Raw genomic sequence first — 12,010 nt, 5'->3', positions numbered from 1 at the left:
GAACAACAAAAAGGGAGAAATACGAACAGCATGAGGAGCCTTCCGAGAATATTGATAGCAGCCTGGAGGCACTTCGAAACATGTCGAAATTGGATGTCCTGTCGAGTTTGTGTCATACTGTTCTCTTACGAGCGAAGGAGTCCGTTTTGGGTGACGTGGACGAGGAAGACATACCGGTTGTAGTGGAGGATGAGGAGATAGCAGCGGCGAAGGCGCTGGAATCTATTGCCAACAGATCTCGTGGGGTAGAGTCACTACCGCATGACACAAGTGAAAGGTTGTCGGACGACCTCACCGCTACCGATGCGAAGCTTTTCGAATACGACCATAAGTTCTTCGATCACTCGAACCTTGTGCAGGATGCGAAAAGTGGACTGGGAAATGGTGCATCCGGTCTTGGTCAGATCGATTTCGGAAACCTGACTTTCGAGCAACTGGCGGCTGCTCTGGGAGCGGCTGTAGTGGCGAGCGGGGGCAGCGTGGCATCCTTGTTACCCTTCCTGCCAGGGATGGAACAATTTAATAAGCCCCCCCTGTCCGCAAGCTCGGCATCATCTGGGCGTGGAATCCGTCACACTACGGGTGGTGCACCTCCGTCAATGTCGGTGGCGACTGTCGATTCACCGACAATGGCTCGGCCACATATACACGGCAATGGCGGTATGAAGCGAAGGATATCTGGCACAATGATTCCCTCTTCTCAACATCCCCCGTCGACACATTATAACCCTTCGTCACGCACTCGGTCATCTTCAATGGTGTCCTCCACAAACACCTCCAACACCACAATCGCGCGGGATCCCAATCCGCTAGATGAGCTGGCAGCTATTTCGGATACAGTCCGACGCATGGAGGATGAAGCCCAGGCAAGGCAGCGGAAGAGGCAAAACACTGCCTCGTCGAATATCAGCAGCAGCTTTACGTCACCATCGTTGGCTGGGCCAGCTGCATCACAGGCATATGGTTTCGGAGAATCTGGTCGGCGGCGGTCATTGTCCTCGGCTCATGTGTCACGGACAGCGGATGGTTCGACCCCTGAAATTCCGAAACCGAAAGATTCTACTGCATCAGAAAATGCAAGTCCGCAGTCTCAGGCGCGCCCAGGGTCTGTAGCCAATGTTTCTGAACAAGCAGCTCCTGACCCTCTCCCATCCGGGACTACGATTGCAACATCGATGGGACTTAGCCGAACACCCGCTGCCCAGTCAGCCCCATCCGAGACGCAGAAACCAAATCCACCATCTGCAGTTGCGCCACCAATCGGTGTATCACACGCTCTGCAAACAAATTCCGCCCATACGCAGTTGCAACCATCACACTCAGAAACGACGCCGCGTTCTTCCGCCGCTTCGCTTTCGTCATCGATAACCGCGGCATTGATAACCCCGGCGCCCACTAGGAAGCCTTCACCCGCTTCCGAAAAGTACCTCGCTGAAGATATCCCGCCGATCCCTTCGAAGATTCAGGGTGTAGATCGAGTATCAAATGGCGCGGGTTTGGTGCCTATGATAGCGGGGACTTCCACAAATGTCTCAGCAGCAGTCACAGGTCCTTCATCAGGATCTCAATTCACCTCGCAAAGTGCGTCTAGAAGGGGCAGTTCTGACTCTCGGGGCTATACCACCCACGCCGACATGGACATCATCGACGCGAATGCAAGTACGCACTTGGTGTATGGACACACCGTCTCAACAGCTCCCATACTTTCGAAACCTTCCGGATTCGGAAAGGGACGCGCTGACGGAGGCGTACCACTCTCGCAACCGACGCAGTTGCAATACGCGGGTTTCACATCGCGACAGCCGTATCCAATGGCTCCCGCCGCGGAAGCCCATAATGATTTTGCAAACGTCTATCAATCATCGTATACGGACTTCCTCAATGATTTCGCACCCACTTTATCGACATCCGGCGACGGTATTTCCATGCTGAATTCATCTCATAACGCAAGCCAAAGTGGAACCGGCCGGTCTACGGGGTCATCGCGGTATACTGCGCCAATGGGTGAACCGTCGACGCGAAAGAAATCCCAGCAGTCGGTCGCAACCGGTTACGGTTCCAACCTCACACCTGGGACCGATTCCCTCAGGCACTTTTCAAATGCCTCGCTTCAACAGCCGTCGTCATTACCTAGCTTCTCCATGGCCATGGCCGGCTCACTGCCACCAATACCCACGAGCATGAACCTATCCATGGATATTCGAATGCCAATGTCAATGCCCATGGCATTACCCATGACGGCGCCGATGATGTCTACACCGTCGGGAGTAGGTTCTGGAATGCCAATGGGAATGGGAGGCATGCCGATGTATATGCAGACTCAGTACCCGTTGCATTATGCACCCGAACAAGTACGGGAACGCAGACCGTCCGCAAGCTCCTCGACTTCGGGGTCGAATATCCATCGAACCATGCCATCACAACAACAACAGCAGCAGCAGGCGCAACAGATGCACCCGATGTTTGCGCAGCCGACATCAACTGAGCTTTACTTGCCCGGGTCACTGAACGTTGACCCCACAGGGCTTGGGTTCAGCGGGGCGATACATGGAGATGAAGCATCGGGTGCAGGAATAGGGAGGCGGGCGAGTGGTGGCGGGCCTCCAAGGCGTACGCATTGAGGGAGCGGATTTGTAGCTTTGCGCTCGCTGATGCTCCGAATTGTAAATAGGCTTCTTTAGTTCAGTTATATGTAGGCGTTCATCATTTACGGAAATCATATGTGTTTTCAGTTCTGCTACCTGGAAATGGGGGAAATGGCGGTAACGTGTGAAGGCGGGATTCCGGCCGTCCATCATATGATCTGAACGTGAAGGGTATGATATTGACGGAGTGGAAACATGTCTGTGCGTATAGAGATGTAATGCGAGTAGATAAATCACGACTATGGAGCAGCCGAGCCGGTCTAATGGGCCTTTGCACCCTGCGACAAGAACTTGCGAGTTCCTTCCCTGTAAGCAATCATCTGCGCCCACATCACGAACCCCAAGAAGGTCCCCAGCGCGCTACTCAGTCTCATCACAGGGTCCTCCACCTCCACAAATGTCGTCAACATCCGCCCCAGCCCACACATCAACCCCATCGTGAGCGTAGCAGGAGAGATGGCCCCAATGTGCTTCTCCCGAAAATTGGCAAGAATCTGCAGCACCGTCCCGCCCATGAACGCCGGCACCGTCGCACTCAACAGCGTCTGCATCGTCGCCTCAGAGGTTCTATCACTCGAGAGCAGATTGCGGAACAGCCACGCGTAGAGCGCCCCGCCCACAATAACCCTAAACATCTGGTTCTTCCAGTGCACCAGCAACATGACAAGGTTGGCAGCAAGCAAACACGGCGCCTCGCCCCACGTCGTGAACGGGTTCGCCTGGCGGATATTGGACGCGATCCCGACCGTGAACCCGAACGTTTCGAGGAGGAGGGCCAGGATGGGCAGCCCGCGCGTGGATTGGGTTCGCAGGACGGGGAAGACCGATGGGAGTTTGAGGACGGAGCCGAGGACGAGGATGCCGAGGCCGATGACTTTGGAAAGGAAGAGGAGCTGGCAGCCCGGGTCGTTTAGGGAGGTGCACGATGGACCGAGGAGGGTGGAGACGAAGCCGTCGCTGACGTGTTTCTCTCCACTGGTGATTGGAACTGAGCTCATATTGGGTTGGTTGTTTGTTGGTGGAATTGCGGCAATGTCACGTAGCCTTCTTCGCTTGTGGGTGACAACCAGGGAAAGACCAGAATGCCAGTGGATGCTGCACTTGAAGCTATTACTGAGTAAGAGCCTCGTAAGGACTGGATGAAACTGCGGAGAACTAGGTTCTAAGCTGCAAAGGTCAAACGGACAGACTGGAGATGTTCGCAAAAGACAAATTGCACAACAAACAAGTTCAGGATTCCCTTCACGACGCGTGAGGTTTCGAAATGACCTCATCGCAACTCGGTGCAGGAGGTGCAACTCCACACCCGCAAACACACAATACCATAGATATACAGGAGAAAATGTGTCATTCACAGTACTGTACACAAGCGCAGGCAGAGCTATGCCACAAAGACGCAAAAGAGAGCATATTTAAGGGGGGAGCAAAATGCAAGTATGAGTGGGACCAGGCTAGACAAGCCTGAGGGGAAGACGACGAAAGGCTTGGACCCTGTTGGCGTGAATCTGCAGAGACCACGACCTCCAAGGGAATCCGAGCGTCTCTTGAATGTCTGAGGTAGGTGGCAGATTGTAATCGAGCGCAAAACGCAATCTAGTCATCCCTGAGGTTGCTCCTCCTCCCAGACAGTTCCGACGTGCTCCGACTTGTCTGTTGCTGCAGCTCAACACTGTCCGAGTCCGAGTCAGCTTCATCATTCCTCCATCTCCTCCTCTGGCCCTGCGACGATAACGATGGTTGTGAAGCCGACCGGCCGCCTTGAAGGTTGGTAAGGTTCTTGTTGACGAAGGGACGAGCTTGGTTGAGAATATTGGCGATGTTGGGGTTGTCTCCAGCGTTCTGTGTCACTTGGTGAGCTGCGTGTCGTGCAGCTTGGATTAGGGGACCGGCGAGTCCCGATCGCCACAAGGTGTAGGCAACTGTTGCAAAGATTCACAGTCAGGAAGATTTCCGCGAAAAGACCACATGACAATAAATCTTGTGAACTCACCACCCAAGAGCATGACGGTGAATACCGTGAGAAGTGGGTTGGTCAAAACCATCCACAGCTCGTTCCATCCCAAAGCTAAAGTCGCAAGGTAGAAGATCTTGCTTGGTCCAACCTGCGATTGGACGATAGAACGCTTTGCTTCCACAAACAACAGATCGGCTTCCTTCCGGAAACGATCCCGTAGACTTTGCACCTTCGCCGGTGACAGCACCACGAACGAAGACGGTTCGAAACGCTGCAGATACAAAAAGGTAAGAACGAGGGCTGTCAATGACGTTTAGGTGAACGATTGAAACCCACCTCATCCTCTGTGATGGCCTTATCCAGCTCGGCGTGCGGAACATCAATCTTCGAATACAGCACACACAGCTGATCGGCGTCATCTCTAGCTTCCGCAAACGGACCATCGATATCATCGCCAGCCTGCCAGACCCGTGGAATCCCCGTCTCGTCGTATCGGAACTTGTTCAAGAACCGTTGCCTCAACCTCTCGAGAACTTTCACGTCCTCAAACTCGTCGTGGATGGTTTTGCCCAGAAGCTCCCAAGCCTGATACTTCATCTCACGAACGGAGGTGGAGATCTCGTCTTCGGAAGAGTCGAAACCGGCCAACTGTTTGCGAAGGGTCGCGTCGGCGTCCACCAATGTCGATTTGAAGATGGTAAAGATCTGCTTCCACACATCGGCCGGCCCATCATTGAGGACAACCTGTACCGGCTCAACCATGTCCTGCTGCAAAGAGCGATCGAGGTTCTTGACCACACGGGCCATCGCCTCGGCGCGCTTCTCGGAAGCAATTTGACTGATATCCCGTTCGAACTGCGAGAAATACTCCTCGCTACTCCAGTTGCCATCTTCCAGCTTTGTTGCCTCCGCAATGCGGTTGTAGTAGTTCTCGGCTTCCTCCCGGGACTCGCGCAGCTTGCGGGCGAAATTGCTGTCGTCCCCCCGCATCTTCTCGGATAGGCGGTCTTTGAAGAGTACGATGGCTTTTTGATGAAGGTTTCGTAGCTGCTGCACATAGTATACATGCAAAGCGCTCGCCATCTTCTCCTTGAGTTCCCCCCTCTTCTTTTGGTATACTTCCTTGTTGTATCGGCTCCCGTCTGTGTCGAAGGCGACCAACGCAGCGTTGTAATGCTGGACGACCTCCTTTCCGAGGTCCTCAAGAACTTTCCCGCTCTCTAGGTGCGAGCGGTAGCCTTTGACCTGGGTGTGGAATTCCTCGTAAGCCGTACGCGAGATCTCGTCACAGCGATATTGCGCTAGCAACTGCTGCTGGGTGGGAAGGTCCAAGTCGCGGTTGGTCACGATCTTTTCCCAGATTGCTTCAGCGAACTGAGGAAACCCATCGGCAGGGATGTGCTTATGGAAGTTGGGCTGGAAAACGTAGGTAGGGTTTTCCTTGTCGTAGAAGCGCGATTTGAGAGTTTTGGCTTCCACTTCGAACTTTTCACCGGCAAAGATCTTGTGCGGTAAACCCGCAAAGTTGAAGTCGAAGAAGTCGCTAATCAGCGAATCTTCCTTCCCTGCAGGCTGTAGAGAGGTTTGGTTTCATTAACCTGGGCACCACTTTTCATCAATGGTCACATATACACCAACCTTGATCAAGCCCGCCCAGATCCTCTCCAGATCCTTCATCAAGCTGGTCTGAAGGTTGGAGATGGGTGTGACGCCAGTGAAATCACGGATAACAAAAAAGAGACACGTCTTTGGGGATCTGCGTACAGCAAGGCAGGATGGGAGGGTCAGCGCAGGGTCGACTCGCGGAACAACATGCTACGCGCACGTACCCTTTCTGCTGGAAGAGCTGAAGGTTGACTTCAAACACGGTTTTCAAGAGTCCCATATTTGCTCCATTGTATAGACCGACTTGGTTTTCCCACATGTTGACTATCAAAACCTCGGCAATTGCGATGGAGAACAACGCGCTCTTCCTCTCAAAGTCCTGGTCTTCCCCACGCTCACGACCATCCGTTCCCTCAACATCCATAACCAACAAGTTCGTTGCGTCTGCTTTGCTGACCCATATGCCTTTTGTCGTTTGCTGACGAGAAACCTCGTTCATAACGTCAAAGTTCGTACCGAACAGCCTGTTAAGAAGTGTGCCTATCAAAGGTGGCGGGAAGAGGTCAATATGGCGGCTTTGAAAACGTTTCGAAGCGACGTCCTGCGTCTCACTTTTTCCCGTGCTCTGAGACCCAAAGACTGCTACAACGTTATAGTCGAATCCGCGTTTGGTGATGTCCCACTTGTCCCTCATGTACTTCAATAGGTCCGATCTACGGTGGGAAACGCAGGAGACAGGTGAGCGCCGTGGAATCCAGGCAGCTATGGGGAAGACCACGCGAAGAGCCCTTACGTGAACTCCTGGTTCTCGTTTACGACTTGCAAGCGAGGGTCGCTTGGGTCTGTCGGCTTCCAGGGAGCAAGAGCCGGCTTCTGTTGGGCAGCATCGCTGACGGTACCGTTAACCGGGTGGTCAATGTCGGGGACACTCAGGGAGTCCGCCATGGTGAGTTAAGGTGTGGTATGGTTCTTGCAGGGGCTTCAAAGGTTAAGTAAAGTATTAGAGAGGTGCAGTGGGTTTATATAGTGATGTGGCTTTCAATGCCGGTCGTTCTCAGTCGAATGCAGGCCATAAACGGCCGAACTTGCGATGACAGGCCCGATGACGCAGGAGTGGAGCGTTGATGCAGCCTTGATGCGAGCGTTGATGCGAGAACACGTGCGATTCCGCCTCTTCGTGTTCTCCCACTCGGACTCGCAAATTCCCTCGTGCGGGAATAACTGCATCAAGTCGCACTGGGTGAATTTGGGCTGGAAACACACGACGCCAACGAAGCGACACAGGACACCCTTGTGCACGCTGGCAGACGAAGGATAGAAACCTGGGAACGTGCGAGTAGAAGCTATCTACTCGACAAAGAAGCTGTCGTGCGAATCGACTAAGTGGGTTCACATACAATGTGCTCGGTGCGGAACTTGATCTGCCGGGGTTCACACTTGGTTTCAAAAGAAGCGAGGTCGAAGGCAGCGGTCTGCATACAGCCATTTTCGAGAACGGCTGTGAGTCGTTCTGGTCACCATAATCACATCAAGGACCGGAGGAGCGTTCCTTGGAAAGCAATATGTACACGAAGCCGACCTCTGAATTCCTCTTGCTTCTCTTCCTCGTCGATTGCTCGGTCGAACTCCGATGTGAGAGATGTGGGAGGTGAATTGCTCGCCCCTTCGTCGGATTTTCTCGACAACAGTACATACAAAGCCACCCTCACTTCGCTACAGAGTGATCCGTCTCTCGTGCCGCTACATGATCTTCTTTCTCTACTCGCCTCCTGGCAAGAAGGGCATCTTCTTCCGGTTCCCTGGGTCGAAACTCTGTACAAGGCATTGTTGGCCGTTCCGGCGTCGCGCCTGGTCTTGAGTGTTTTGCATTATAATCACCTGCTCTCGCATCTCGTCAACCCTGCTGCAGCTGATACCTTAATTGGCGGTGCTCCATTCTCGCCTTCTGCTCTGGAGTTTGTCGGGCAATTGCTCGGCGACATGAAGGACCTTGAACTGACTCCGACGGCACAAACGAATGCATTGCATATTCTGGCCCTGAAAGATGACCCAGCTGCTGCTATTCCTCTCTACGATAAGCTGAAGTCAGCGAACAGAAAGCAGCTACCTGTGTTTGCTTTCAACGTGATTTTGGATCAACTCTTGAAATCCGGCGGTGTACCAGGCACTTCACTCCCCGCCATCAACAAGCGTACCTTGTGGGGTCTCTTTTCAGCCATTCAAGCATCCACGCAAGCCCAGCCAAATGTCGCAACCTACGAGTTCTTGTTGAAGGGCTTTGGCCCACATCACCTCAATGCTCCGGAATCTCTTAACAAAGTTCTGCAAAAGTTGAGAATGAGCGACACCATAACATGGCGCCCGCAGACCTTCGCAGCAGTGCTCGACGCACATTCGGTACAACCAGACGAACGGCACATCAATCGGTTATCATATCAATTACGAAAAGCTAGAGTTCCCATGGACAAGGATATCCTCGCGGCCCTGCTCAGGTGTTGGTTGAACCTCACCAAACCTTACGCGGTACTCCGACATTATCACCAGAATGTCGGGAAGTTCCCTGAAAGGCTACTGCCGACTCCCCCGGAAACATACGCTATCCTAATACAGGCGTGCGCCGCGATACCGGAGACTGTCGCGGAGGAAGCCAGTCGAAAGGCTTTGATTCCAGAGGCTCTACTAAGATTAGAGGAGGTTCACAAGGACATGCTACGCGACTCCGAAAAGTGGGACAACAGCAGTTCCATAAGCATGCCATCCGCTGCGACGCATGTATTCAAGACCGACCCATGGGATTACCTCGCCAAAGCCTTCGCGACGCTGGGCGAGCCGCAAAAGGCGCTGGACGTGTACAGGCATGTGTCCACCCCGTCCGCGGGCGTCTACATTCCTAGCCCGATGATGCTCGAGTCAATCGCTCTCGCGTTCGACAAGATGGACGACACAAAGGCCGCGGAGGAGTTTGCGCAGACGTATGTGTTTACTCCCCAGACTGTGCAATTCTATGAGGAGGTTGATGTGCCTAGTGAGGTGAAGGATCCGCTGTTTGTCGTCGGAGATGGGGAGAGTGCGAAGATGGACGGTGAAGGAAAGGACGCTAGCGCGGTTAGCAGCACTCCCGATTCCGTTCAGGGTTCAGAAGAAGGGACTTCGGATCCAATCGCTACAACGGATCCGGAGACGGCTCCGGCCCAAGACCTGGAGAACGCTGCGGAGGCTACGGGTGGTACGGAATCTGTCCATGATGCGGAAGAGGATGTCAGAGGTTCGAGCCCGAAACCGGATTTAGAGAAAACAGAGAGCGCTTCCGATCCGACCGAAGCCTCGAAGGAAGGGGGTGTGCAGGAACCGCCTACTGTGGAAACTGCGGAAGTACTTGGCAGCGATCCATCGCTACTGCAGATATAGAGACGGTTCCGGCGCAGGATGTGGAGGAACAGGCTGTAGATGGGACGGATTCTGTTCAGGACGTGAAAGAAGAGAAGAGGCTATAGACTCGACTCGAAGCAGCACGGCAAGTCCAACACCGGGTTTGTAGCAAGTCGACGGCAATCCGGATGGAACTGAAGATGCAAACGAAGAGCCTGTGCAGGTACCGCCTCGCAGCACGCCAAATTCAATATCGTATGTAGGGCAAGCAGCCCGAAAATGCCGAGCCTACCACCAGTCGGGGTGTCGGGCTGAGGAGGACGCGCTTGTGGAGGGAAAAGCATCAAGCAAATGGGAAGCCATTCATAGTTTTGGAAACGGGCGTAGGGATATGTGGAAACCGAGTGGCTTGATGGTAGAATAGACTACATTGTAGAATATATCCTTTCCTCATGAGCATTGTTTCCACGATATCCACAGCATAAAAGGATACTTGAGCCGGCCTCGATGCGACGTGGGAAAACCCGCCTTCTCCCTCCTCGTTACTCCCACATATCCAATCGTCACCAGCCCAATACCAAGTCCACGACTGTGAGAGTCCGGCACGTATGTCCCTCCAAATCAGACCCTCTACCTCGGAAAACCCCTGGCGCGCCGAAAGCAGAAGCTCCAGAAACCTAGAGATCGCTCGAATCCGTCTGTGCGCCGCATGCCGGATGAAAAATCCCATAACTTATTGCCACAAAGTGACCGTCATGCCGCTGTGCCTCCAAAAGACGGATACTCATGATATTACGGATACAAGATATCGGCCAAATCCCATGAGCGGGGACATTGCATACATATTATTCGGAGAATCGCTTATTTGTGCCCGAACGCTCGCTCCGGTGCTATCAGCGGGTTGAGTTGCGCTAGATATGTTATGGCCCACCTGAAGGATGCGAGGTAAGGATGAGTACACAATGATGAGCAGATTTGGATACTGCAGTAACATATGAAAACTCCCACGTACATTGTCCAAGTGCATGTCAGCGTTATGACGAGCATCGTTCGGTATAAACTACAGAGGGGAAAATGCATGAGCGCGTGTGAACGGTAATGACCACTACAGACTGACAAGACGACGAGCTTACATTTGGTCTTGGCTTTTTGGCACGTAGTAGAAGGCTGCCGCGCCCGCGATGAGGACAAGAAAGAAGGTGACGATTATTGGTGCACCCGACATGGTAGACGTTGGCGAGTGATGGAGGGCAGGATGGAGGGAAGGATGGGGTTGGGTGGTTTTACGCGAGTCGACAGCAATGGGTGCTTCAGGTGTGGCGGGTCTGTTGCTTGTCCCTATTCTCGCGCCCCAAATTGCAGATGCGCTGCTGGGATTCTGAAGGAAGTTGGAATCGACTGACGGAGGTTGGCGCCGTATCACATTCGAGGTTAAAATGAGACAGGACTGCACGTGATCAATCCGCATTGTTTATTTCCGTCCGGACAACGTGTCTCGGACTCCCTCGTCTTCGCCACCTTCCCTCTCTTCCCTCTTTTTCCCACGCTCTTTTCCCACGCTTTCCAACTCCACTGCAAATCTACTCCCCTTCACTCAACCCACCTATAAACTTAGTCTCACTCAAAATGCTCGCTACCACTGAAGAAGCTACCGTTGTTGCCATCGAGACGGTTCAGCAGACGTAAGTTTCCGCTTTTTCCAAGATCCTTCGTCCACGGGAAACCATGGCGAAGATCACACGCCTGCTTCGCCAGTTTGGATCTTTTAGTGCTCAGTGCTCACTTCCTTACTTTATTTTAGCACCAAGGAAGGCGAGTTCCTCAAGACAACCGTCATGACGACCGAGACCACTGCCGGTAAGTCTAACCCACTTGTAGTGCCCACGTCGCACAGCCATCGGATCGTAGCGCTGACCGAAACTACATTCTTCGCCACTATTTAGTCCTCCCCGTCCCCGTGGAAGAGGACATCATCGAGGCCGAAAGCGAAGAGGATGACGAGAAGATGGACGAAGGAGAGGACGATGAGGCTGAGCTTGAGATGGGTAAGTATTCCGCATCTTCACGAACGTTTAACGGAGTCGCCTCGCCCCATGTCGAATCATCTTGCTCATCATGTTCTTCTTTCGTGATTGTAGAGGAGAACGACCTGGTCGAAATCGACGCCTCGAACATCATAAACTCAAGGACCCGCGGCGTGAAGATCGACTTCGCCAACCTCCCTCAAGATGAGACCATGGCTGGCCTCGAGGAGGACGATGAAGATGATGCGGACGTCGTGATGGACGAGGAATGAACGATGTATGCTTTGGTCGAGGATTCCGATGGTCAACAGTGCCCGGTTGACCAGCACGGGTCCTCACGTATCGCATTCTTTCCAGATAGCCTTTCAACCAATCTCATGGACGTTCCTCCATCGACATAGGGTGGTTTTCGC

General features: G+C 53.3%; 5 protein-coding genes across 5 annotated transcripts; 2 read left to right on the top strand and 3 right to left on the bottom strand.

Annotated features, from left to right (window-relative positions):
- Positions 1-2,905: 2,905 nt before the first annotated feature.
- On the bottom strand, positions 2,906-3,643 carry EV422DRAFT_565378 (uncharacterized protein; the record flags this gene model as incomplete). The annotated part of the gene is made up of 1 exon (XM_053072304.1): positions 2,906-3,643. One exon carries the CDS (start codon positions 3,641-3,643, stop codon positions 2,906-2,908), a length of 738 nt encoding a protein of 245 aa, XP_052927479.1.
- A 271-nt stretch (positions 3,644-3,914) lies between these two features.
- On the bottom strand, positions 3,915-7,302 carry EV422DRAFT_520991 (RHD3/Sey1). Its single transcript, XM_053069731.1, has 7 exons — positions 6,998-7,302; positions 6,817-6,917; positions 6,429-6,744; positions 6,238-6,355; positions 4,936-6,171; positions 4,636-4,870; positions 3,915-4,564 (listed from the first exon to the last, which is right to left on the bottom strand). The coding sequence occupies exons 1-7, from the start codon at positions 7,147-7,149 to the stop codon at positions 4,239-4,241; spliced, it is 2,484 nt and encodes an 827-aa protein (XP_052927478.1). The 5' UTR covers positions 7,150-7,302; the 3' UTR covers positions 3,915-4,238.
- Positions 7,303-7,602: 300 nt separating this feature from the next.
- EV422DRAFT_504634 (uncharacterized protein) lies at positions 7,603-9,986 on the top strand (the record flags this gene model as incomplete). Its single annotated transcript, XM_053068441.1, has 4 exons — positions 7,603-9,541; positions 9,607-9,674; positions 9,743-9,796; positions 9,837-9,986. 4 exons carry the CDS (start codon positions 7,603-7,605, stop codon positions 9,984-9,986), a joined length of 2,211 nt encoding a protein of 736 aa, XP_052927477.1.
- Positions 9,987-10,434: 448 nt separating this feature from the next.
- On the bottom strand, positions 10,435-10,798 carry EV422DRAFT_565375 (uncharacterized protein; the record flags this gene model as incomplete). Its single annotated transcript, XM_053072303.1, has 3 exons — positions 10,435-10,504; positions 10,586-10,633; positions 10,707-10,798. The coding sequence occupies 3 exons, from the start codon at positions 10,796-10,798 to the stop codon at positions 10,435-10,437; spliced, it is 210 nt and encodes a 69-aa protein (XP_052927476.1).
- Positions 10,799-11,199: 401 nt separating this feature from the next.
- EV422DRAFT_565374 (uncharacterized protein) lies at positions 11,200-11,869 on the top strand (the record flags this gene model as incomplete). The annotated part of the gene is made up of 4 exons (XM_053072302.1): positions 11,200-11,255; positions 11,375-11,430; positions 11,517-11,618; positions 11,712-11,869. The coding sequence occupies 4 exons, from the start codon at positions 11,200-11,202 to the stop codon at positions 11,867-11,869; spliced, it is 372 nt and encodes a 123-aa protein (XP_052927475.1).
- Positions 11,870-12,010: the final 141 nt, after the last annotated feature.

This window comes from Fimicolochytrium jonesii, assembly GCF_025526975.1.
Source record: "Fimicolochytrium jonesii strain JEL569 chromosome Unknown EV422scaffold_5, whole genome shotgun sequence".
Lineage (NCBI taxonomy): Eukaryota > Fungi > Chytridiomycota > Chytridiomycetes > Spizellomycetales > Powellomycetaceae > Fimicolochytrium > Fimicolochytrium jonesii.
Note: the sequence above shows the minus strand (reverse complement) of the source record. Positions and strands in the feature narration are given on the sequence as shown.

Coding starts and splice junctions, on each gene's coding strand:
- EV422DRAFT_520991 (XM_053069731.1), bottom strand. CDS start 7,149: ATGGCGGACTCCCTGAGTGTCCCCGACATTGACCACCCGGTTAACGGT. Junction 6,745..6,816: donor GTCTCAGAGCACGGGAAAAA/GTGAGACGCAGG, acceptor CACCTTTGATAG/GCACACTTCTTAACAGGCTG. Junction 6,356..6,428: donor CAGCTCTTCCAGCAGAAAGG/GTACGTGCGCGT, acceptor TGCTGTACGCAG/ATCCCCAAAGACGTGTCTCT.